This window comes from Gallinula chloropus (genome assembly GCF_964237585.1).
Source record: "Gallinula chloropus genome assembly, chromosome: 3".
NCBI classification, from domain to species: domain Eukaryota; kingdom Metazoa; phylum Chordata; class Aves; order Gruiformes; family Rallidae; genus Gallinula; species Gallinula chloropus.
The window spans coordinates 45345287-45371537 of NC_140087.1; the positions used below are offsets into that span (position 1 = coordinate 45345287).

At 45.1% G+C, this 26251-nt stretch overlaps 1 protein-coding gene and 1 pseudogene across 2 annotated transcripts in view; one reads left to right on the forward strand and one right to left on the reverse strand.

Moving 5' to 3' along the window:
• Positions 1 to 6098: 6098 nt before the first annotated feature.
• Positions 6099 to 14162, reverse strand: LOC311189392 (opsin-3-like; annotated as a pseudogene). The gene is made up of 4 exons: positions 13811 to 14162; positions 8137 to 8456; positions 6839 to 7082; positions 6099 to 6365 (listed from the first exon to the last, which is right to left on the reverse strand). The product of its transcript is annotated as an opsin-3-like (transcript).
• Positions 14163 to 17529: 3367 nt separating this feature from the next.
• Positions 17530 to 26251, forward strand: part of LOC311189393 (WD repeat-containing protein 64-like) — a gene marked incomplete at both ends in the record, with an annotated part of 41807 nt that continues 33085 nt past the window's right edge. The window contains 6 exons of the mRNA XM_084261062.1: positions 17530 to 17680; positions 18378 to 18508; positions 21509 to 21616; positions 22866 to 23080; positions 24408 to 24542; positions 25534 to 25613. Coding sequence (XP_084117188.1) covers positions 17530 to 17680; positions 18378 to 18508; positions 21509 to 21616; positions 22866 to 23080; positions 24408 to 24542; positions 25534 to 25613 — 820 coding nt within the window. The remainder of the gene's footprint in view (positions 17681 to 18377; positions 18509 to 21508; positions 21617 to 22865; positions 23081 to 24407; positions 24543 to 25533; positions 25614 to 26251) is intronic.

A 26251-nucleotide genomic window follows, 5' to 3' on the forward strand; every position in this document is an offset into this window, starting at 1 on the left:
CTGCTGGGTTCCAAAGGTGGAGCATTTGGTGTCCACGTGTGGTTATTGTATAGGCAGTGTTTTTGGAGACAGTACGGTGGGGATGGGTCTGGAAGAGGGGAAGTTAAGTTGTAGTTAAATCACAGCACGCCCGTTGTCACAGAGCTCCGTGAAATAAGCTTGTTTTCACTGGATAGAACAAAGGAAGTCCAAGTTGGACTTCTCTATATGCTTAGATATTGAAAGATGCAATTTGTCGCTTAAATGATCCTGCTTTTAAACCCTTTCCATACTGTGAAATCACCTTCAGCTGAGGAAGGAAGACCTGAACGCTCCTCGCTGAAGCTGGGTGGGGACTTCTACAGCAGGGTCACTTATTTTCGTCTGGCGCACAGATGGACCCATTGATTAGTAAAGGAATCGGCTCTGGCTGTTGCTGTGCTGGGTGGTGCTTCGCATGGCAGCGTGCTCAGTCACTGTGTCTGGGGTGCCATGTGAAGCTGTGTGCCTTTTAGAAGAGCAGCATAGATATGGCAAAACTCATCGGGAGGGGAGATACTGCTGCAGACAAGAAGACGCCGTCGGGGTAATGAGTTGGAAACATTTTATGTTGGCATTAAGAAAGAGGCAAGGAGAAACGTGAAAAGCCTGGGGTTTGTCCTTCAGGATTTTCTACCTTTGGGAGAAGAGCAGCGTAGAGGCAAACCTTTGTCCTTGCTGCTGGCACAGACTCTCTAACTTAAACTAACTTAACATGGTTTTAACGAGTCAACTGTGGTTTAAATGGAGTGTTTTTTATCTCTCTTCATAGCGAGCTAAAGCCTTGGCCACATCAGCTCCTGGTTTTTCTGGGTTCACCCCTCAGTCTATTCTGAGACCCAGCCTCCGCACCACACCCCTAGCGCCTCCCTCTGCATCTCCAGGACGATCCATTTGTCCTGTATGACCAAAGGAACCAAGAATATCTTTCAGGGAAGAGAATTCGAATGCCAGATGGACTGCTGAGGCAAGCAGGGCTGCACTTAAGGATTGTTACAGTTAAAGGCCTTACTGACTCTGATCTGATTGGGATGGTTTTTTCCCAGTTTGCCAAAAGTCCTTACTTTGCAAATAGGAATTGCACTTCAGAACAGCAGACTTGAATTTGGTCAAAAAAGCCAGGGCAGAGCTTCTGTAACGCCTCGTGCCTACAGCAACATACTCACAAGAAATGCCCATGACCTTGGAGGTCTTTACTTGGCGTTGTTAGGAGCTGTGATTCCAAATGAACGTACCGAAACTGGGAGCAGAACAGGGCCATGTGCTAATCTACACATGTGATCTTTCTGTATATGTACTAAGGAATTGTCATCATCTGCTTTTATTATAACGATGACTGCCTCTTATAGAGAGCTTCTGAATTATAACAGGCGGCCCCAGCGTGCGTGCGCTCGCTCTCTCTCTGATACATGAGCTTCTTACTAATAGAGCAGGGTGGCCAGCTTAATTTACTTGTTCCATCCTACAAGCATAGTGAACGCTACAGTTCTCGTGGTAGTGCGTGCCAGCATCAGCAAAGAGAGATATTGAGTTATGATTCTGGGTATGCAAAGCCTCCCTTTCCTTGAAGACACAGTAGTGAACCCGATGTGTAGCTTGATACAAATAGTACAGGCAAGTACATGCAAGACCCACTTCATCTTGCAGAACTACCAGAAACAGAGCACGCGGGTTGCATACATTGAATGCTCTGTTCTCTGACCCTTACATGCATACATTTTGCTCTGTAGTAGGGAATGTGTTGCACGGCTCTAACTACCTTCAGGGGTGATCTGAAAGAGAAAAGCAGCGTTTCAGTGTCCTCTGTTTCATCCAGCTCAGTCGGAAGTCAATCAGCCTGCTAACTAATAATGCATTAACAGTCGCTTTTTAACTTTAGGTTCTTGAAGATGGTGCAGATGAGGCGCAAGCCACAGCAGAACCACCTGAAACATCACCGTATAGCAAACTATGTGTTACTCCTAGGAGAGGAAGGAAGCCCAATGTAGGAAAAGTAAAAAGCAGCCATTCTGATAGACAAACCCTACCTGTCAGGATGCAATTTGTAGCCGTGACACCAAGAAGCAGATTGAGAAGAGCAAAGGAAGCTGCATTGGATGTCTTGAGAGAGGCTACTGAGGAAATGCCTGTTGCTGAAGGTAGCAATATTTCTTCCACTCCTTCCAGAAGGACTGGAGGAGGAAAAAGTGCTAGGAAGGGGACACAAAATCTCTTGGGACACACAGAATCGCTCTCTACTCGGGAAGACGCACAGTCAGGTGAGAAAGTGGAACTCCTTGATACTCCTAGGAGAAGAGCAAGAAGAATTCCACGTGCTAAACCACGCAAAACACAAACTGGTGAAGAAAACACGTGCGCAGCCAAATGAAGAGCCAACCACATCCAGGGCTCCAGTAAGGATAGGGCGTCGGGGCAGAAAGAGATGATCAATAGAGCTTTATAGTTGTCTATGAACAACTAAAGCAAATAAATGTTACCTCTGTTAAGTGCTTGAAGTGTTAACTGATTTACTTTGATTCTGTTTTGTTGCCACCTTGTTTGTGTTGCCCGGTGTGCAAATATGGCCACAGATAACTAATAGAATCCTCCATCAGAACTTCCTCCATGCAAGATTAATCTCAGGGTCATCACCAAAATACATTTATTTGCTGTGATGTGATCAGTTCCCTTGTAATGAATCAAAAGCAGCTGAGTTGTTCATTTCTGGTGTGGGGAAAAACTACAGGCAGAAGGCAAGCCATAGCTGCTTGTGAGTAGTTGCAATCTATTAGCCTACCCCAATCAGAAAATATGTCGACATCAGGGAATTTCAAGGAATATGACAGCATTTGTTTCTTAGTTTGATTCTACTTTTGTCTCCCTCACCAAACTTCCACGTTTCCATTCTAGGAATGCTCTTAATTCCAAAGTAGTCAAGATAGGAAGTCTCTTTTACAGACTTGCAGGTAACTGTGCTGGTGTTCCTTCTGGATTAAAGCTGTTCCTAAAATAGAATGCCTTTGCCAGTGCACTGTGCTGCGTGGGTGAGCACTGTGTGTGAGGCAAAGGGAAAATGCCAGTTAGGGTTACCGATGCGCCCATTGCTTTAAGCCGGTCCTTGGCTGCGTGTCACCCGACCGGGCTCAAGAGCAGGCTTGTCCCACAGCAGTCACCGACCAGTGAGGTGCACCTTGCCGCTGCATTTGGTCAGCACCCAGACAAAAACTGAACTTAGTAGTGAATGACTGCTGGTATTTGGATGTGATGAGTGTAATTTCAATACACGGAGAGGGAAGGGGGCAGGAAGGAAGAGTGTGGTTTCTGTGGACAGCACAAGCATATTGGACCCCAGGAATCCAGGGCACAGGGAAACCGTGAGCTTTGATCTGGCCTCTTGGCCTTGCAGTGGCTTCCTAAAGTACAAGAAAGGGCACCCTCTTTGCAGCAGGATCCAGCGGTTGCACAGGCCAGGTAAAATTGGATGTGATGAGTGTAATTTCAATACACGGAGAGGGAAGGGGGCAGGAAGGAAGAGTGTGGTTTCTGTGGACAGCACAAGCATATTGGACCCCAGGAATCCAGGGCACAGGGAAACCGTGAGCTTTGATCTGGCCTCTTGGCCTTGCAGTGGCTTCCTAAAGTACAAGAAAGGGCACCCTCTTTGCAGCGGGATCCAGCGGTTGCACAGGCCAGGTAAAATTGGATGTGATGAGTGTAATTTCAATACACGGAGAGGGAAGGGGGCAGGAAGGAAGAGTGTGGTTTCTGTGGACAGCACAAGCATATTGGACCCCAGGAATCCAGGGCACAGGGAAACCGTGAGCTTTGATCTGGCCTCTTGGCCTTGCAGTGGCTTCCTAAAGTACAAGAAAGGGCACCCTCTTTGCAGCGGGATCCAGCGGTTGCACAGGCCAGGTAAAATTTTATTCAGAGAAGTAGCCACAACCAGTTTTAGCTCAAGTACACCCAGCCAGTGCATTTCTCTGCCATTGTGCCCATTCGTGCAAGTGTGAGGCAAATGACTGGCTTTTGTAGCTGTACTGGTTTGAAGCATATCTAGATTTTACCTACGGCTCTGGCACCCTGTGTTGCAGTTTTGTGAGGCTGTGCTGCTGAGACGGGATTTTTTAAGCAGCAGTTACAGTTTTCTGCCAGCCTAAACTATGAACAACGAGCAATTCAAGGCCAAAGTTGCGGCCTGAAAGATAGCAAGCGCCTCTGAGAATCACATATAGGAGAAAACAACCCGGAAGCAGCTGCATTTTGCCACCGGAGAAGGGAGTGAGGAGATGTAACAAGCTGTGCAGACAATAAGGCCGGAACAGGGCGGGGGAGGAGGCGGCTCAGGTGCCAGAGAGAAAGATGGCCCTGCAGGCCGTGGAGAAACCCATGGGAGAGGCCGAGGCCCCACCTGCAGCCTGTGGAGGGCCTCCACGCTGGATGGAGCAGGTGGAGGCACAGAGAAGACACTGTGACCCTACGCTGGAACAAACCCCTGCCAGCACTTGCAGCCATGGAGAGAAACAGAGACACAGAGATGAGTGAGAGGGAGATTTGCACCGCAACAGGTTTGCTTGGGGGAGGCTGGTGACCCCACAGAGGACTGGGACTGAGAGACATTGTGATTTATGACTGCCCGCCATAGCAGTGACCCACACCAGGGCAGCTGGTGAATAGATAAAGCCCTGGGGAAAGGATTCACGTTGGAGAAATTCATGGAGGACTATCTCCTGTGGGTGAGACCCTACGGTGCAGCAGGGGGATGGTGTGGAATGAATGCCCCCTCACACCCTCCGGCCAAGAGGGAAACCAACTTGCAAGGGACTGACCAAAGCCCCCATCTCCCAGTCCCTGCCCCCCTGTACTGCGAACAGGGGGAAGAAGGGAGCATAATCCTGACTAAAGTCTGCTAGGAAGGGAATGGTGGGGGGAAAGTTTTTTAAGATATGGTTACGTTTGTTTTAAGATCTGATCATGCTCTATAAATCGGTTTCTTCACAGTTCTTTATAGTTGTAGTGTAGTGTAATAAAGTTTAGTAGTTTTTCTCTTCTTCACTTTGTGTTGAGTCTGTTTTGCCCATGTTGATGACAGAGTGATCTCTCCCTGTCCTTATTTGACTCCTGAGCCTCTTAATATATATTTTCTCCCCTGTCCTACTAAGAAGGGGAGTAGTAGACTGACTTCGGTGGACATCTGGCCTCCAGCCAGGGCTAAACCAGAACACCCTGGAACTCCGTATTACTTCCAAGCACGTTTGCAAATGTTGATTCCTGACTTGGAGGGTTGGTGGCGCCATTCCCACCGGACAGCGTGAATCAGGATTAGTTCTCCAAGGTATTCAGCCAGTGCTGACAGGCACCAGTGTCTGGGACAGAATCCCCTGGGCATTTTGTGCCAGTAGCGCTGACAGAGGTGAGCGACCTGTCTGGCCCATTCATTCGGCTCGAAGCAGGAGAATCACTGTGCACGCTGCAGCTTTGGCAAAAGTTACACGGCTCTTCTCTGATGCCTTCACCAAGGGGCCAGAAACGGTTGGTGGTTCACAAAGGATGATTTTCCTAGTCCCATACAGAATGACCAGATTCAAGATAAACATGCACAGAGCAGGGACCACAACAAAAAAATCCTGTTCTCCCTTTGCACGGACGTTTTTCATCGGTGCTTTGGATTTCTTGATTTTCTTCAGTATGTGACTTGGGAGTCCCCTAAGCAAGCCCTGAGAGAAGGGCTTGCTGAGCACACAGGGGAGCTTTCTGGTGGCTTCCAGTGTAACCATAGCCCTAGGCATTATTGGCACCACTTCTCCTGCCCCAACCCTGCAAACCAAGGGACTTCAGCCACCCCATAAGACTTCTTCTCCAGACCCTTCACCACCCCGTTTGCACTCCTCCATCCATCAGCAATTGGCATGGATGCAGAGATGTCAGTCCTGCAACCTAAACTGAACTGCCTGCAGAGCTTCAGATGCAGAATCCCTTTGGTATTTCACAGCTCTAGAATGTGGTTTCCTTTGACAGCCCACAGACACCACCACTGAAACCAGTGGCTAACATAAACAGGCTACTGGCTGAAGCCCATCTCATTCTCACAGCTCTTCCATTCATGCCTCCAGTGGCTTTAATTGGATGACATTTGCTGTCCCACTCTGTTTATGGTTGTCATCTACTTGTTGAGTGTCATCACTGGCGATGACAAAAATGATAGAGGAAGAACTGAACGTCACTTTCTTCTTTGGCCTGTCCCCTGTTGTCTGAGCCATAACTATTGGACGTAGTCGTTTGCCATTCCCTGTTGCTGGTGTCTCTCTCACAGTCCTCTGGAACCTCATCAGGCGAAAGCACAGGAGCTGCAAAAGGCGTCGCCGAAACTGCAAGAGATGAAATACAATGAAGTGACAGCTTCCTAAGCGCTCCCCATCAGGTGTGATGTGGTGAAGAAGAGAGGAGCAGAGGAAAAGGCTCCCAATAACAAATTTCTACAGCTCTCCACCTTGTTCCAAGTTCCTCTTGTGCTGTAAGAAACACGGTGGCTTTTTAGTGGGTGCTTTTTCCCTGCACCAGAAAGCTGCACAGGACCACCTCCCCAGCAGAGGGCACTGAAATGCAGTGTAATATTTTCCCAGCAGCATGAGCTGCAGCCTGTAACCTCCCAGGAAGAAGACTATGCTCCAAAGGGGCTATTGGTACTGTTCCCATGTTTGGGTATTCATAAAAGTCACACAATTCTAGTAGATATTTACCATTTATCCTAATTGTTCACATTTTTTATAAAAAAAGCCTGACAGATTAAAGTACATCAGATCTAAAATTACTGAAAGAAGAAAGTCTTTAATGTACCTACCTTTCTACTCATGAAGATATAGATAACTGGATTGTAAGCAGTGCTTGACTTGGCAAAGAAAGATGGCACCACAGATACTGTTGGAGTTACAAGGTTGCTATAGCCGCACGCTACCAGGAGGGACAGCGCTGCATAGGGCATCCAGCATATAAGGAATGTGGAGATCATTAAGAAAAACATTTTAGCCACCTTCTTTTAGAAGTTTGATGACTTGAACTGTCTGGAAATCTTCCACACAGCGAAGCTGCAGAAGAAAGAGACAACATGTAAAAGCTCTGTTTCACTTGAAACTGAAGAGTTCTCAATTTAAAGTAATTTGCCAATTTAGTTTTAGGCTCAGTCACTACACAGTTTATCTTGTGAACCATAATTCCTCAGGAAGCTTACATCATGCTTCCCAGGCTTCTGCTTCTATGCAGTGTAAAAATATGATCTGAAAAGAAGTAGATTAGCAAATCTACTGGAAAGCAAACCATCCAGTGATGTTACAAACCATGCAGCACTTAATCAGTAAAAGCATTTTAGAAAACTACCTTGCCCTCGCCCACTGGTGTAAGCAAGTCCCCTTCGGATTTAGTGGTCCTTTGTCTAACTAGCTAGACAATCCTGTAGATTTGTCTCATCAGCAACGTTAGAGAGAAGAAAATACCATTATTAGATTTCTCTATACTGCTCTGACACTTAGTTTGTTACCCTGCTGGCATTAGGAAACCTCTATTTAAAGCGGAGTAGTAGGCAGCAGGTTCCCAGTGTCATCTGAGCGAGTCATAAAATGCGGAAGAGACAGGACGTGTGCGTGAGCGTTCTTCGTAACGGTTATCGGTTGTGCCAATACTGCTGACCACGAACTTGAATAGACCCAGAATAATTACCCACAGGATAAACAAAACACTTTCTGACATGAAAAATCTGAACTAAAATGGCTTGCCTTAACACAGAAAACTGGTTTAACAGGACTTCATCTCCACTTGTACAGTTATCTTCTCAAGACTTGCAAAGAGAAAAGGAGGAGTTAGCTAACCAGGAGAACTACAATGTCATCTCTTCCCCCTGTTTCAAGGGAGAATCTGATGTGGATTTGTGAACATGAACAGTTCCGCAACCTGCGTCCCAGTAAAACTACACAACAAATCCATCCTGGGAACTCTGGGTCAATTCTACCCCAGCCTTACATTTAGCGGTCCCTGGTGTGGATGACCATTAAACATTCAAAAGTCTGAAGAGGAAGCAAGACTTGCATCAGCAACTTTCCCTGACACTATTATACTCAGAGAAGTCTTGTATTTGACGTGGCTTACCATTCTTAACGCATAGAGAATATGGCCATAGCAATAGGCCATGACTCCAACAGGTGCTACGAGACAGCTAAGGAAGAAAAGGAGCACAAAGGAGGTATCATTGGGATCTTTCGACCTCCAGTCCACTGAGCAACCTAATCCATGAATTTCCAGGGTATATCTGTTCCAGCCCAGAAGAGGTGCTCCAGTCCAGGCTAATGAATAGAGCCAGATGCATGTTATAGCCCGCCAAGACCAAGAGAAGTCAATCACTTTTGCATGGACTACGCGAATGCAGCGTTCATAGGCAAGAGCAGTGAGAGTCATAATTGAAACAATTCCTGTAAGAAAAAGAAAATAAAATCAATTAAACAGTTCACAAACATTACCAATGGAATGGAAATCCTCTCAATAAACTGCTAACAAAGGAAGCACTTAACTCAAAATTAGCTGTCTCATGTTACGAATCTAATACAATAAGCTTTTTGGTGAACACCCCACTACTCACTACTAACTGAAACGAACTTGAGAACTACTCGGAGCAGGGTGCTGGAATCTGACCCATGGTGTAGGATGTCCAAATAGGGCAAGGAGGGGAAAAAAAAAAAAGAAGGTGGTAATAGTTTTTCCTAAGCATTACTTCATTAAGCCAGAGATTGTGTGGCAAGGGGCTTTTCTTTGTTGGCAGTTGTTGGGGGGGGGTTTGTTTGTTTTGGTGGTATTGGAGGTTGGTGGTTGAGTTGGTTGGTTGGGGTTTTTTTATGGGGGGGAGGAAGTACTAGGTTTGCCTTTTTGTTTTTAAAAGAAAAAGTGATAACCCAGCGTGCTAGAAACCTTGGGAGTTCAGAGTCAAGACTGAAGTCAAAGTGAGCTTTGAACAACTGAAATCATAGAAATGCAACTTTAACATCAACAAAACGATGAGGAGAATTCCAACTTCTTTCAAGATTTCCTGTAAATCTTTGCATTCCAAGGAACAATCAGGAAAGCAAAAGGTTACACTGCTGAAGGGGCCTCACCTAGAAAACGCTGGGTTATACTTCGTGGCCCCTCCTATCTGGCTGCTATCATAAAAATATAGTTTTTACTGCAATTATTTGTCTGCTCTTTTCCTTTTCTCTCCACCTCAACCCCATGACACACTTAAGAAAGTGTTATGGCAGCAATCAGATTATTCCCCATTCCCAGCATTACCCTGCACATACACTATTATAACTTAATGAATTCAATTCTGTCTTGATTAGAATATAAGGATTTCTATTTCAGTGGTCTGACATTTGATGATCAAAAGCCAATCTGCTCTTCACGCATCTATCAGCCACCTGATATCTGTTAAAATTCGTTCAGCAAGCTCATATACACAGCCCCTTAAACAATAAAAAAGGGTGTATTTCACAGCACTCTGCAGTTATATAAATACCTGTGTGCAAATCTGGGTGTATTTTATTTTATTTCTGTAAATGTTTATTTTTTGTATTTATTTTTGTAAGGATCATCTGGCTCAGAGTTCCACAAACAGGTTCAGCAATGTCTAGTATACCAGGGGTGTTTTAAAGCTACTCAGCCTTGAGGCCCCATCTCCACAGAGACAACTCTTGGGCTGCTGTGGAGATAGCTCAAACTGGAGTTATCCTGCAAACCGAGACTAAACAGGGCAGCACTGCATAATTCAAGGAACCCAAAACCTGTGTTGAGCCTTGAATTCCTTCAACAATATACCCTGAGTCCCAATCAAGCCGCTATTCAGCTGTCTAGCAGAAGATAAAGGCAAGCCAGAGGGTCCCTATTTGGCTTCAGTGGACACAATAGGCTTCTAGTCTATTTTATATACACCTCCCCTATAAAACTACAGCGGAATTAAGCACCTCTTCCACATTCAATCCTGCAAGTGATTAATTCATTTCAAATAAATTGCTAAAGCTGAAAGCATGCTGATAGAGCCTCCAGCTGTCTGAAACGCGAGATCCTAAAACTGTCTGCTGAGTAACCACCAAACTGCTTTTAGTGAAATTAAATCAGTGCATAGAACATGTATTGGTAATGCCAGAGGATGGCACAGGGCATCATTCTTCCAGTGTGCAGAGAAGAGCCTTAGACGAAGAAGCTAACAATTATATCCTGATAAATGTTTTGGCTCTGGTTTAAAATAGGTTGTAACTAAAGCCAGGGCCACAGGAGACTCTCAGGCAATTAATCCTTACTTCAGTATTGCTATGGGGGAGGGGGAGCTTGCTTTAAAGTGCATAAATACAATCACCTGTCCTAATTGCACCCCTTCTTTCTCTGCAAACAGTTGAACACACTGCAGCTTTGCACAGGGAAGCGCAGTCTGTACAACTGCTTACAAACTTTCCCATCCTCCAGTTCACGTCACTGGAAGGGAAGATGCACCCAGATCTCAATGTTTACTTGCTATCTCATCAAAATCTAGCTGCTGTGTACCAGTGGCAAACGGTCCAGAAATGTCATAATACTGTCAATTAATGTGACATTGAAAGCTGGCAGGGTTTGCGTTTTGGTTGGTTTGTTGGGGGGCTTTTTACCCTTAGAAAACCAGCTTACACTTACGAAAGCCAAAGGTCTCCAATCACACTTTAGTAAAGATAGCCCAGCAGTCACAGAGAGGTACGATTTAATTACATAAAACCTACCCCAGAGTACACCCTGACTATGCAAACTTCCACCAAGAGACTGCCTCAGCTACGCAACACAATTTTGGTTCCTTTTCCTTAAGACTGTTCCTGTTATGTTCCATTTTTCCACTGCTTTCCTCCCTTGATTAATTAAACGTATCAGAAAGTGTGTAGAACAACAACTACTGGCAGATGGCTTGGGTGCCATTATTTGTAGCCGAAGCAATTTATGCTTGAGAGGTACATGTTTACACTCACAGCATCCGACCAGCTTACTTCTGAACCGAGCCTGTGTTCCACAACTAAACAAACTCTTGCTTCAGGTTACAGCACATCCATGTCTCTTGACGGAGACATTTGGCCATGTTTATTTGTCAGGTGTCTTCTCCAGCAGTTGCAGCCCAAAACCTATGCTCTCAGTGACAGGCAGTAACCCTCCCATGTAAGAGTTGTATTACTCAACTGGATAAAGGATAAATGCAGATCTCTGCTCCTGGCAGCTTGGTTGACGACCAACCGACCAAAAGAGTTAGAAGCTTTTGCATGAGGAGAGGGTGGCATGCTCAGCAGGACCAGCAGAGGGTTGACTGCACACCCCCATAAAAAGGTGAACCTCACAGGTTAAACACAGCACTTAACTGAAGTAGCTATCCTGCCCTACTAGGACACACTGCCCGTTAGAAAAAGGAATGCTGGAACTCTGTATAACTAAATTAAATGGGGATTACCATCCAAGACAGACAACCACGGCAGCCAAGTGTTGACTGAGACTCCTCAGTTCCCGGATCTGCATTGTTTCCCCCTCACTAGTATGGGTGGCGCTGCGAGTGGCTTTGTAATGACAGAGAGCAGCTCTTCCCATCGGCTCTCTCATGAGGACATCTGTACCTAAGCACACGTGTCTTCACTTCTGAATCTGGTGAGTAAAAACCTCATCTGCATTGTTACTTGTGCAGCCAGGACAGATGTACAGCAGCCGAAGGGAGCAGAGAATATGAAAACAATACTCCTTACAAAAGGAAAGGCTGTTACAGCTTCAAGCCTCAAGATCTGGCTATTATAATTGGATGCTAAGCTAATCATGCCTAGTTACTCTTACTTTCATTATGCCTAGCTAATACTAACCTAATTATGCCTCGCTTTCTATTACTTCACATTGTAGCTGAAGAGAGTAATTCAGGCATTGGACCTTCCTGAACATCAGGTTGTGCGTTAACTCTCTACTTCCATATGACAGACTACACACATACACACGCTTTTCCAATACATGATTAAAACAAATTCTTCCCATTGAAGCACACTGTGGCAGAGGAAAATAATACCACGAGGCACAGGAAGATGAAATTTTGCAAGCCAGCGATGCTAGCTGAACCACTGTAGCTAAGTCCCACGAATTTGCCTCTATTTCCTTAGGAACGCATTTATTCAATACAAGGATGTAGGAAAGCATCAACACTGGACACATTTATAGCAACAAATTATATATCACAACTGAAAAAAGTGAAAAAAATAATCACACGTGATCAAGCACTTTGCTTGCCAGTTTCTCTTTCATTCCTTCTATTTGTTCCACTTTGGAAGATGACAGAGATGATTATAGTCTGGGTTTTTTATTATCTATACTACACCTCTAATTTTTAGACCGTTTATGCAAAATGCCTTGATCAAAAATAGCAACCATAATGTGTGAGGGATCAAGACAGGAACGGACATACACCTCACTTCTCCTGTGCAAGCCTGATGTTTAGCTGCCTAGCAGAACCTAGCTGGCAGATGCTTGAGTTTCCCAAGTATTCCAGAGAGCTGTGCACCACAGAAACCATCCAATACACTAGCTAGACATTGCACAAATGTCTAACTACATCCCGCATCCACCACAGCTTCCGAGACCCGAGATTTTTGCTGTACTTCACAACAGCAGTCAAATCGATCAGGGGAATCATGCACCTTCCTCCCAGCAGCCCAACAAAGGCATGCGGCTGCACCCTGTGAAATCAAGATTTCCTCAGGAAAGCTGCAAAGCTCACGGAAGACTTCAGTGCACACAGTGTGTGTGTGTGTGCATGCACAGAGATCTACCTCTGCCAGGAAGGAGGATCTTTAAAATCTGGTTCCTTATTAGCCAAGCACTTCCTGTCACAAGGAACTGTTCTAAAGGTCACATAAGAATTCTGAGGAAGAAAACGGTAACGAGCCTACAGATTTTGGAAGTGGAAGTAGAAGGGCAGCAGTCCTTCTGCGGCACTAAAAATCCCACTTCACGGGAACCGGTGGCTTCCCAAATCCCGACCAGCCTGTGACACTGCTACCGGCTGGAAGACAGCATTTGCACTCCACACAGGGACAGAGAAACCCACGGCCGTGACTGCCACACGCCGGGAGCTTTATCTGCGGGCAGTCGGGACACCGGGGGGCTGCGGCCTGCGGCAGGGCGCCCCTGCCCCGAGGGGCGCGTCCAGGCTGCCGCCTGCCCCACCCAGGCGGGACACTGCCCGCCCGACAGCCCGAGCCGTCCCGTGCTCCTCACCCACACACCGATCGCCGCCCTTCCTCACACAAAGCTCATCCGGGCTGTGCCACAGGCGGGCACTTCCGGGGCCTTTTCGACCAACGCTGCAACTCCCTGGGCAGGAGCCCGAGAAGGATTCGCGGTGAATTTACCGGGAGCTCCGGATCGCTTTTCTCAGCGCCGTCGACTTTCGTGCCAGAACTCTGACGCGCGGCGCCTCCGGGAGAGGGTCCAAGGGATTGAGGGATCCCCAGGGTCGGCTCCTCGCCGGCCCTGCCCCGGGCAACCCCGCCGTGCCCCGGCTCCCACGGCGAGGAACGCGGCTCCCCCGCGAGGGCGCCGCGCACCCCGGCAAAGCGGGAAGGAGGGAACGGGGCGAAGCCGTGAGGGACGCGGCGGTCGCTTCAGGGAGGAGGGGAGCGACGGTTGGAGCGGAGCTACGTGACGGTTGGGGACAGTGCGCGGGGCCCCGGAGAAAGCGGGCAAGGACGGAGAGGGCAGCCGAGAGAAGGGACCCAGCGCCACAGGGAGGGGACGCGGCCCCGTTACCTACCGAAGAGGCTGTTGCTGAAGCCGTCCCAGACGCAGCCGGCGGAGTCCCACACCCAGCGGCTCCTCAGACAGGACAGAAAGGTGAGACTGGCGCCGAACACGGCCATCAGCAGGTCGCTGAGGCTGATGTTGACGAGGAAGAGGTTAGTGGGCGTACGGAGCCGTTTGAACTTGCAGTAGAGCACCAGCACCAGCAAGTTGTTGCACAAGCCCAGCATACCGATGGCGGCGACGAGCAGCGCCAGCAACTCGTAGGTGCCGGCGCTGAAGAGAGGCCGCTCACCCGGCACCTCCCGTCCCGCCGCCGCGGGCTCCGGGCGGCTCGTCGTCCCCGTGCTGTTGCCCGAGGGCATGGCTCGCCGCTCGCAGCCCGCCGCAGCGGGGCTAAACCTCCCGACCAGCTCCGAGCCCCATCGGTGACAGCTAATGCGGGCGGGAGAAGGAGGAGCCCCCTTCGGCCGCCCGCCCACGAGGGGCGCGCCCTCGGGTGGCTTCGCTCTGGGCCGGTCTAAGGTGGGCCCGGCCCCTGGCCCTGCCGCCGCCCCAGTGGTCAAGGCGTTTCTCCCGGCATTATAAAGCCTGCGAGCGCGGTCTGGCCGCCACACGACGCCCGTGGGCGGCCGCACGGCTCCTTCTCAACAAACACCTCACCTCGCCCTCTCAGAAGCTGCGGTGAGCAGCCTGGTCACGGCCAGGACGTGGCTGTCCCCTCCTCTTCAAATCCTCCGCGCGTTTTGGGCTCGGTACGGCTGCCTTCTGCAGCACTTTCACCTGGGGAGCCGCTTTTCAGGCAAGACCTCTGCGCCCTGCTCCGGGAGGAGGTAGAAACCGCTGAACTTAGGCTGCTTCTCCAGATAACCTGCCAATGAAAACTCCTATTATGGCAATAGCTTCTGAGGTGCTTCCCCACAGGGCTCAGAGGTGGCTCCATCCTCACAGAGCAACCAGCAGCATCACAGGCCAGGGGAACTTGTGGTGCGAGTGAACACATTTTTGTCAGCCACGGAGCAGCGATACCAAACCTCACACCTGCTTTTATACCTTTCTTTCCACTGTGTGTTGTGTGGAAAGGGTTCAGCATTGCGCAAGCTGCCTGTGTACAGCTCTAGTTGGTTTTATTCAGGGTGTTGTACTGACCCCCAGCTGTGCTGGGTCTGTCTTCAAACCCAGCCTGTCCTGACTATAGTGCAGTGACTTTTGCTCAGTATGTTATCCACCTTGCCAGACAAAACACCATTCTTCCTTACAGAACAAATCACAGAATCACAAGGTTGCAAAAGACCTTTGAAGATCATCAAGTCCAACCATTCCCATTCAAAGCTAAACCATATCCCTAAGTACATCATCAACCCTTTTTTTGAACACATCCCTGGGCAGCCTGTTCCAGGCCCTCACAACTCTTTCAGTAAAATTTTTTTTTCTAATATCCAATCTAAAGCTGCCCTGGCACAGCTTCATGCCATTTCCCCTTGTTCTATCTTCTGTCACCTGGCTGAGGAGACCATCGCCCACCTCTCTAGAACCTCCCTTCAAGTAGTTGTAGGTGGTGATAAGGTCTCCCCTCAGCCTCCTTTTCTCCAAGCTAAACAGCCCCAGCTCCCTCAGCCGTTCCTCATAGGATTTGCCCTCCAGCCCCGTCACCAGCCTGGTTGCCCTTCTCTGGACTCGCTCCAGGACCTCAATGTCCTTCTTATGGTGGGGAGCCCAGAACTGCACAGAGTACTCAAGGTGTGGCCTCACCATTGCCGAGTACAGGGGCACAATTACTTCCCTAGACCTACTGGCCACACTGTTTTTGATACAAGCCAAGATGCCATTGGCCTTCTTGGCTGCCCGGGCACACTGCTGGCTCATATTCAGCCTTCAGTCACCCAACTACCCCAGGTCCTTCTCTTCCTGACAGCTCTCCAGCCAACCTCCCCCAGGCCTGTAGAGCTGCATGGGGTTGTTATGTCCCATGTGCAGCACTCTACACTTGGCTGTGTTAAACTTCATCCCGTTGGTCTCAGCCCATCTGTCCAGTCTGTTCAGATCCCTCTGAAGAGCCTCCCTACCCTCAGGCAGATCAACACTTCCTCCTAGTTTAGTGTCATCTGCAAACTTACTGAGGGAGCATTCAATCCCTTCATCAAGGTCATTGATAAAGATGTTGAACAAGACTGGACCCAGGACTGAGCCCTGGGGGACGCCACTCGTGACCAGCCTCCAGCTGGATTTTGTTCCATTCACCACCACCCTTTGGGCCCGGCCATCCAGCCAGTTTTTAACCCAGCTGAGCGTCCACCTGTCAAGGCCAGTGGCAGCCAGTTTCTCAGTCAGAATGCTGTGAGAAACCGTGTCAAAGGCTTTACTGAAGTCCAGGTAGACCACATCCACAGCCTTACCCTGGTCCATTAAGCAGGTCACCTTGTCATAGAATGTGATCAGGTTAGTTTGACACGATCTAACTTTTGTAAACCCATGTTGACTAGGTCTGATTCCCTGGCCGTCATGGTTGCTTGCTTTACTAGCTGACTCACATGTGTGCTGATGTGTGACAGCCTCCTTAGGGGCCCAAGTGAAACTTTCCATTTGGATCTATTCTTGGTTTAGATGGTAGACAAAAAAAAAATACATGTATGAGTACCTTCACACACAACAACAACATTTTCCTGGAGAATTTCTGCAGGAACCAGCAAAAATGCATTCTCAATCTGTCCCTCCCCTTTCCAGGAATCGGAGTGGCTTTTCGCTGCCAACCTCTCCTCATTCTAATCAAGAGAATGCAAATTAATGACTTCACCACCTGGAAGATCTGTGTGCAAACGCAAATGCATGCTTGATGAAGAACAAGTAATGCCACGAACAGCTTTGTTCACCTTCAGTTACAGCTCAGGTATATGTATTATGCTGAGAATATTCATGTAAAGGTGCCATGGACTTGGGAACAGGGTGATAACCTGGAAAGGTACCAGACTTTAGCGTCAGCACCGGGTAGTGATACAAACAGAACCAGAGGTATCGCAGCCATGAAATGGGGACATTAGCAGTAGTTTAAAGGAACTAATTCAGGGCTGGGGTGTTGTTCCTGTGTTAACGCGCTTTCAGCTAGAGGGAAAAGAAATTCCCTTTTCCCCTGCTCCAGTAAGACACCCAAGGGTTCCACTATTCCCTAAAGAACTGAAGATGTGGTGGAAGAGAAAGACAATGCAGATAGAAGGCAAGGACTAGTGCTCTTACAGGGCAAACGTTCTGCCCGATCTCAAGACAGTGGGGAGCATCTCAAACAATTTTGGCTAGTCAGTGAGTGCTCTGGGTGCCAATTTCAAAAGAAAGAGGTAGCTGTGATTCTCCTTTCTGCATGGCCCCACCCTGCACGCACCTAAGGCGGCACTGGGAACAAAGACCAGAAAGGTCTTTGTGGTACCTTGGTACAGGAGTATTCTGACTTCAAGGTCTCAACTGAAATCTCATGTGCCAGGTTACTTGTGATCCTGAGTCGTGACCTGGAGCCTCTCGGTGAGTAGGGTTCTGTGGCAGCAAGAGTTCACCGGTATGATTGCCAGCTTGAGATGCCAAGCCAGAGTCCCCTCTTTTTGCTTACGTAGCGCTTGGTGCAGCTGTCATGCAGCTGCATCGCACAGGAACTCGTGTGGGAGATAAAACCGAAGGGGCAAACCCAGGCTTGGATCAGGCTGTAAGAAGAGCTCCCCCTCTTACCTTGTTCTCTATTAATAAAGGATGTCTGAAACAGAGGGCTGCCATGAGGAAAGTGGCTCTGCTCTCCAAGTGCCCGGTTTCAAGAATGCTTTGAAGCAGTTCAAGATACTAGTGGAAAAAACTGTGACACAGCAGAGAAAGAAGAGATCAGGATTGCACATTGAAGGTGATGGTACGAGAGACTTTTTCTGATGGAATGGTGTAATGTTCATTTTGAGAGAGGTTGTCATAGAGATGAGAATATAAGAAAGACTTCAAATTAACATTCCAACCGTGGCTTCCTGATTGCGACAGGAAACAGGCAGGCTGTGCTGTGAGAGTGCTGTTCTCCTTCAAATAGGACCTTTTGTTACATTATAATGCTATGGTGATCACTCAAAAAATATAATTGGTGGAGTTGCATATGTATAGTGGCACAGTGCAATGTATCTAGTGATCTTTGAAAGCATAAACAAAATGAATTATGTAAATCCTGCTGCTTAATTGTAAATAATCAGGGCAAAGTTTTGCTTTTCTCAATGCAAGTGGCTATTGTTGCATGAATGGCTAAACTTTATCCTAGGATGCCCTTCAGACTGACAACCCAGAATTGTGGTATGAAATAAAGGAAGAAATAAGAGGTGAGATTTTTCTCACCTATTCTTATACCTGTTTCTTATCATGTATTGCAAATCAAAAAAGAATTTTGAAAAGACTGAACATTAAGACTGATTTTTTTTTCTCAAGATACTGTAGTGAATACAATGTGCCGAGCTGGAATTGGTATACTATTGCTATTGAAGGAGAAATAAAACAGGAGGTAGGGGGGTAAGGAAGGAAGCTGCACCTTGCCAGTTTTTAATTCTGTGGATAATGCTTTTCCCATACAGATGAGATAGACTATGATAAGTTCTGTAAAACCACACAGACGCTTTTTGGTCCAGAAGTCAAGGATTATAATGTTAAGGCTTTTTTCAGGAAGATTAGCAACAATCTTGACACAAGGACAGAATGGTGTGAGGTAAGGATTTCTAAAAGTCTATTAAATACAAACAACTAATTTGAATCTTTAAAGATGAGAGTATTAAGGTGTTGATAATGTGTTTTCATGAGCTCCATACCTTTCAAAATCATCTGTTTCACCAGTGACAGGCTTCCATCATATTCTATGTAAATCAGGAGTGAATGTAATTGTTTAAAATGTGACTTGGAGAGATTTGTTAACCTTGGTTGCTGTGATTGAAATCCCATGTTTTCTTACCTATCTGCAGCTATTGGATATTGATAAGGCCATAAATAGTCATTTGTAGACCATTAGGTTTTATATTTGTGGGCTAAGCATTGCTTTCTGCAGCAAATGTCGCCCTAATATATGCTTCAACCTTTATGTTGCTCTACATTATTTTTCTTTATCTACTTTAGAAAATAAGAGTTACCCTTCTCTGGATCTCAGATGTGGATGCTGCCTTGATCAGTAAAGATGACCTGTAGGAGTAGGAAGCCTTAAGGAAAATTCTCAGTGCATAGTTTAGTTAATGCTACTGTAAATCAAGACAAATCTGATAAGTGTTTGTATATTAAACTCTTGCATAACAATAGTACCCTGGGCTGCATCAGAAGAAGCATGGCCAGCACGTTGAGAGGTGATTCTTCCCCTCTACTCTGCCCTACAAAGACCCAACCTGGAGTATGGTTTCTAACTCTGGAGCCCTCAGCACAAGGATATAGATTTCTTGAAGTGGGTCTATGAGGATGATGAGAGGGCTGGAGCACCTCTCCTACACAGACAGGCTGAGAGACTTGGGCTTCTCCAGGCTGAAGAAGTGAAGGCTCTGAAGGGAGACCTCATAGCAGCCTTCCAGTACCTGAAGGGGACCTACAGGAAAGCTGGGGAAGGGGTGTTTGAAATGCTGTGTAAGGATAGATTGAGGGGCAATGGTTTTAAAACAGATCAAGGTAGGTTTAGATTGGTGATGTGGCAGTGATGTGGCAGTGATGTGGCTTTTTGCTTTTTCAGATGAGAATTCTTGCAACCACCAGTGTTGAAATAAGTTAATATTTCTCCTCTGTTAAGTGATTTGAATTAAAAATTGGCAGGTACTAAAGTGAGTAATTGGAAACCAATAGAAAGTAGAGATGGCTAGCAATACATTCTTAACATCAGTTATTTTAATAATCTGTGTTATTCCACTGCTATTTCCAACCTTCAGACTTCTGCATAATTTGGCACAGGGTGCCATATGTCACACAGATTCAACTTATTCCTTTCAGTTACAGGAAAACATTGGGTAACTTGATTTCTCTCCTGTGATAGAAAGAAGCCTCAGATAAATGCTGGTTCTTCTACTAAATTGTTCTGTACCAGGTAGGACCTGAAGGACCAGGTTTTCCTGCTCATTCCTCCTTAATTGTTATCAGACATCTGACTTCTCTCTTCCAAGATCATCCTGTTAACTGAGTTGTTTCTCCCAACTAGATGAGAAATACTGGGCTAAGTCCCCTCTCAAGGCATCTCCTGATTGACTTGGAAAGATTTAATTACCAGGACAGCATATATGGGGAATAGAACTTTTAATGAGAGGGGGTCATTACATCTGTAAACTAGCACTAGTTGTGTGCTTGGATTACTATGGATCACCATTCATATGCACTTGGATCACTATTTAGTTGTTTCAAAGTAATACCTGGGTTGCATTTCTAGGCACATAAATGAAATAAACTTTTCGACATCAGTGTTTTAAATCTTTTTATCAGGGTTTGTTTTTAAAATTCAACTAAAACACAAAAAACAAAGGGATGTCTATCCCTTTGATTTTATCTATAAGTGGTCAAGTGCAAAGATACTTTTTACTACTTGCTTTTGATTTTCCTTTTGCCTTTCTTCCACCTCATTACCTGTGATAGTCTGCAAAACTCTTGCAAGATGCAGCTCTGTTACTTTGACTGAATCATCACAAACCAGCACTACAAAATAGTTTAATTACAAATGCAAAACCAACTTTTCCATACTACTTAGTCAATACTATCTGACACTATTGTAAGGACTCCAAAAAACCACAGATAATAAGGTCTTCTGTTAGAATTCCCAAGCAATCCATAAGGCCCTTCTGGGATGGACATTTTCCACACGTTCATTGTAGAAAGCAGCACAAGAAAGCCTTGTAAATGTATTATTGCCCATGGGCCTTCAGGAAGCAGAGATGCTATCTCCTGTGATAAAGTGTTGCCATAATTCTGTCAGGATTTTGGAGCCTTTACACTGAGAGCAAAATCAATATTTTGTACAGCAATGGAAATAAAAGTAAAGTATCAGCAGCTGCTTCCAGTCTTGTGCTTTTTGTTTAACTCACTCAGTGGATGTAAACTGTATGTTTGGCAACATTGGTCTGTCTGTTAGCTGATTACAAGTACTTCCAGGGGAACTGGCCCTTAGAAGTTATAGGGAGATATAGCTTATTTGAAGAACTGCCAAAAATGTGTTGATTAAGTCTATTAAAAGTTTTTTTGCCATTTTAACTTAAGAAAAGATGCCACAGTCAGTGTTATTTTACAGTTCTTCTGAATTATTAAAATAATGCATAGTTGTGCTGTTGCAGACTTAATGATACATGAACTTAATACAGAAGATAAATATAAAAGCCTATGCAATAAAGTGTGAAATAGTATTGCTGAAATAAGGTATTTCCATTTCAATCCCACCTCATTTGAAAGGTCCACTACAATTTTTTTTGAAGAAAAATGTTTAAATGAGAAAATAATGTTTAAAAAAACCCCAAATAATTTCTGGGCAGTGTAGTAGTGAATTTGAGCTCCCAATCTTACACTTTCAAGAGAAATTATTCTACACTGATGTGTAGAATTGCATGTATTCTTTAAAGATGGTTTTGTACTTTATACAGGCAGTTGTGTTGCAAATATTTGTAAATATTTTATCTACTTATTGGGACAATTAACTATTTAAGACAAGGTGATACATTTACAGAGAAAATCCTTCTTTAGCTACCTTTTTTATTTTCATTAGGATAGTGCTTGGATCAATGGATGCGATTTCCTACCTCATCTGAAATGTGTCGTGGCTGTAACTGAAAGCACAGTCGTTGTCTGGGACTACAAATCAACAGGGAGAGAGGTACTATATTGGATCAGGCAAATGTTAAAAAAGGAAGCCTGAGAAAATTAGTGTTTGTTTTCAATGCATGTTCACATTCCTTTTGTCTAATAGGATAGAGGTATGAACTTTTCTTTGTAGGATCTCTGTGAAACCATGGAATGCTAAAAAAAGAATACCCTTTCCACACCAAATGGGATTATTAGGCTCTCTTGAAAACTTGGAAGAAAGAGGAAAATTTTGGACACTTTTGCAAGCAAACCCCACCCCTCCAATTATTTTCTAAGTATATCTAATGCATATATGCACATATATAGCTAATGTGTGTGTGCATATGTATATCTGAGAATGTATCAAGGGACAAGTCCCTCTGGATGACATCTTGTCCCTCTGGTGTGTTGATTGCACCACTCAGCTTGGTGTCATCTGCAAACTTGCTGAGGGTGCACTTGATCCCACTGTATATGTCGTTGATAAAGATATTAAACAACACCTGTCCCAGTACGGATCCTTGAGGGACACCACTTGTCACTCCTCTCCATCTGGACACTGAGCCATCCATCAAGCCTTTGGATTTTTTTCTCAACATAAAAAGGCCTCTCCCCAAGCTCATAGAGATGAATAGAAGTCTTTCCGTCCATCCAACTGGACTTCATGGAGTCAGGCAGTGAAACCAATAAACTGTGTAATGCAGACAACCCAAAATCCCATTTCCAGGCTTTCTCAGTCTAGCAAAATACCACAATGGCTTACAGGTGCATTCCATCCCACTATCTCCATTTCTGAAAATTCAAACACCTGTCAATAGAAGTACACTTGGTGCCCCCAGGTTGTATTACTAATTAAGACTGATATAATTTCTGTCTGTGTCTTATTGTGGCATTTTGTGGTTTGAATAATTCTTTAATTTGGCCATTTTCTATTGCCTTATAGATAGAATCTTGTTTTTTAACGGGAAAACATATGTAGTCTTAGAAAATATACTGTCCCATTTAGTGTGGAGAGCTCCTCCCTAAAATTTGTAATTAATATTTCCTCACTGAAATGGAAAAAAACCTACCTATGAAATAAAGCCTCACTGAAATTCTTATGGTTTTCATTTAACTTCACCTGGTGATGGCCTTCCATGACTCTCCAGTATCAGGAAACAGCTATTGCAGGGGGAGCTTGAAAAAACAATCTCAAGAATTGAATGCTGATGCAAGTATATAAGTTTAGTAAGTGCTCAGTCAACTTATTTATCTAAAAAACTATCTACCATATTTCACAGAGTAATTACTTTATCATCAAACCAATGGAGAATAGTCTGCTCTGTGTTTGCACGGTGACTTTGTCAGAAGACCTGGCTCAGGATAATATCCTAATGGGAGATGATAAGGGTTATGTTTATCTGCTTACTGTGACCAATGATGACTTCAGACTGAAACGATGTAAAGGCAAAAAAGAGTCACAACTTCAAGTCCTGGACTCCAAAACTTTTAACATGTAAGTTGTTTATTATCAGTATGGCAAATTTGTTTGTTTTCTCTGGCCTAAATGGAGGGTTAGGTTTTGTGTGTAATTTATCCCACCTAACAAAGAGAGTTTTGTCAAAGTGCAGTAAGCATTTCACACTGCAACATGCACTTGGTTGTCACGTGAAGGAAATGTTAACATTTTCAGTAGGAGTTCTCACAGATGATTTTACAACAGAGATGCTGCAGGGTAAGATTTCAGGGAAGAATTCACAGTTGCTGTTACTCAGCTTGATGTGGGCACAGCTTTATTTGCCCAATTAGATGGAATCATAATCACTACTAGAGAAGTGCATGATTCAAGCCTAACTAACTCTGCTGGCTTTTGAGCAGGATGTTAAATGCTGGCATTCTTTTGTATAATCTCTCTGACAAGATCCCTATCCACCTATGGACATATTATCATAGTAATCTCGACAGTGGAATCAAGTGTACCCTCAGCAGGTTTGCTGATGACACCAAGCTGTGTGGTGTAGTCAACCACAGGCTGTGCAAATCTCATGAAGTTCAACAAGGCCAAGTCCAAGGTCTTGCACATGGGTTGGGGCAGTGCCAAGCACAAATGCAGGTTGGACAGAATGGATTGAGGGTAACCCTGAGAAGGGTTTGGGGGTGTTGGTGGGTGAGAAGTTTGATATGCTCTGCAGTGTCTGCTTGTACCCCAGTAAGGATGAAACTTCCCAGCAGCTTGAGGGAGGTGATTCTTCTCCTCTGCTCTGGTGAGACCCCACATGGAGTACTGTGTCCAGCTCTGCACAACCCTCATCCCACCCCCCCCCCCCCCCCCCCCAACAAAAGAAGGACATGAAGTTATTGGAGCAAGTCCAGAGGAGGGCCATGAAGATGATCCTAGAGCTGGAGCACCTCTCCTATGAAGACAGGCTGAGAGAGTTGTGCTTGTTCAGCCTGGAGAAGAGAAGACTCTGGGGAGACCTGATTGTAGCCTTTAAGTACATTAAGGGATCTTATAAGTAAGAGTGGGACAGAGATTTTACAAGTGGATGTAGTGACAAGATGAGGTAATGGCCTTAAGCTGGAGGCAGGTAGATTTAAATTAGATAGAAGGAAGAAATTCTTCCCTGTGAGTGTGGTGAGCACTGGCACAGGCTGCCCCGAGAAGCTCTGGCTGCCCCCTGCCTGGCAGTTCTCAAGGCCAAGTTGGATGGGTCTTTGGGTAATGTGGTAAAGTGGTGGGTGTCCCAGCCCATGGCAGGGGGGATGGATCTAGGTGGTCTTTGAGGTCCCTTCAAACCCAAAGCAGTCAGTGACTCTAAGAATACCTCAATTTGTATTTCCAGTGTTAAACGCAAGCTACATGATGACTGGGTTGTGAAAGTTAAGTATATTTCTGACCTAAATTGTTTTGGATCCTGCTCTTCAGACAGCATTCACTCATTTGTTTTGGATAATGTAAAGCGACTGGAGGACAACTTGTAAGTATGTGACATCTGAAGAAGCACTCATTTTGCTGTACAACTCTGCATGAGATTGGTGCCTTGCAAGATTCTAGAAGTAATGGTAGTACAAACAAAAATACAAGTACTTAAATACTTGAACATGTTTTGATGTTTAGCTTTTGATGTAGGAGAGAACTGTCCATATATGTTCTTTCCTCACAATCCTTAAAAATAGTCTTTTCTGCTTCAACTTCTCAGCAGGCAAATTTCAGTTAGAAAATGGATTGCTTTGTTCCATGTATAGCATGTATCCATTCATTTAAAATCTATATCCACAAAATACATATTCAGCTAAGCTTCATTTACAGTTTCAGCTTCGTAAGTTCATTACATAAGCTTAAACCAAGAAAGCAATTTATTCTGAGGGCTGTGAAATGCATTGACTATGCAGAAGGAAAGGGATTGTGGCTTCCTTACATGTACTGTATCATGTGTATGGCCTGTCAGTGCTATAGCTTATTTCAAGCCTTACTAGTCCACGATTTTAGAATGGTTTATAACTGAGTTAACACATTTTACAAACACAATTTGATGTGAAAAGGATCTATAAATAACATATAGATAGATCTTTTCACAGAATCACAAGGTTGGAAGAGACCTTTGAAGATCATCAAGTCCAACCATTCCCATCCTAAGCTAAACCATATCCCTAAGTACCTCATCAACCCTTTTTTTGAAGACATCTAGGGATGGTGACTCAACCACATCCCTGGGCAGCCTGTTCCAGGCCCTGACAACTCTTTCAGTAAAAATTTTTTCTAATATCCATTTCTTGAATAAAAAGGGTACCCTGTTCACATTTTATTGATGCTAGTATCTAAGTCACTGTTATAATCAGTTTGCTTTTAGCAAGGGGCTGTAAACATTATGCAAATAGCTATTCTATATGCTACAGAAAATTGGAATGACTGTATGTGTATTCTTCTAATGTTTCTTATCTGATCAACTGTTTTATTAATGATTTCAGACCTGTAAAGGAATTTTCTGTACCTAGAGGGGTCAATGCCTTCACGTACTGTAGAAGAGCAAAAGTCATTGTCACTGGGGGTAAGTATTGGAGTTTTTTCCAAGAGATTGTTCTGTTGTGAAATTTTTTCTCAGAGATCAAATGACTGATTTAATATCTTAAGAATTTAAATAATAGCTACTGTCTTAAATTATATGAAATAGAGGCCTTACTTTTAATTGTTGAGTGTCTCACTGAAAAGATCTTGTCCCTGACAAGCATCTCTCCAGGGGTCAGTCTGGATTTGACTCAAGTATCATGTTATTTATATAATAAAATAGGACAAACAGCATGTTGAACCACTCTAAAGCACTTTTCCAAGTGACAGTGGCTACTGTCCTAGCTGGATTATACAAACTACTCCTTGCAGTATCAGCAGGGCTCCCATCCTTCCCTATAACTCTTTGGTCTTCCTTTCCTGCCTTAATCACAGTGGCCCAGCTTAATACATCTTTGCTGCTCTTCCTTCTCAACATGTTTCCCCAAAGCTTTACTTTTCATCCTTTCTCCCAAAACAGCCTGCAGAAATAGCACATTGACATCTACTTCTTCCCTGTTATTCAATGATTTTATGAGCCTTTCTGTTGCAGTGGTCATATTTTGTGCTGCAGAAATGTGACTGGAGTATGACAGCAGTTGTCTGTGTGTTTTGTCTGCCAGGGTGGTGCCCTGCGGTGAC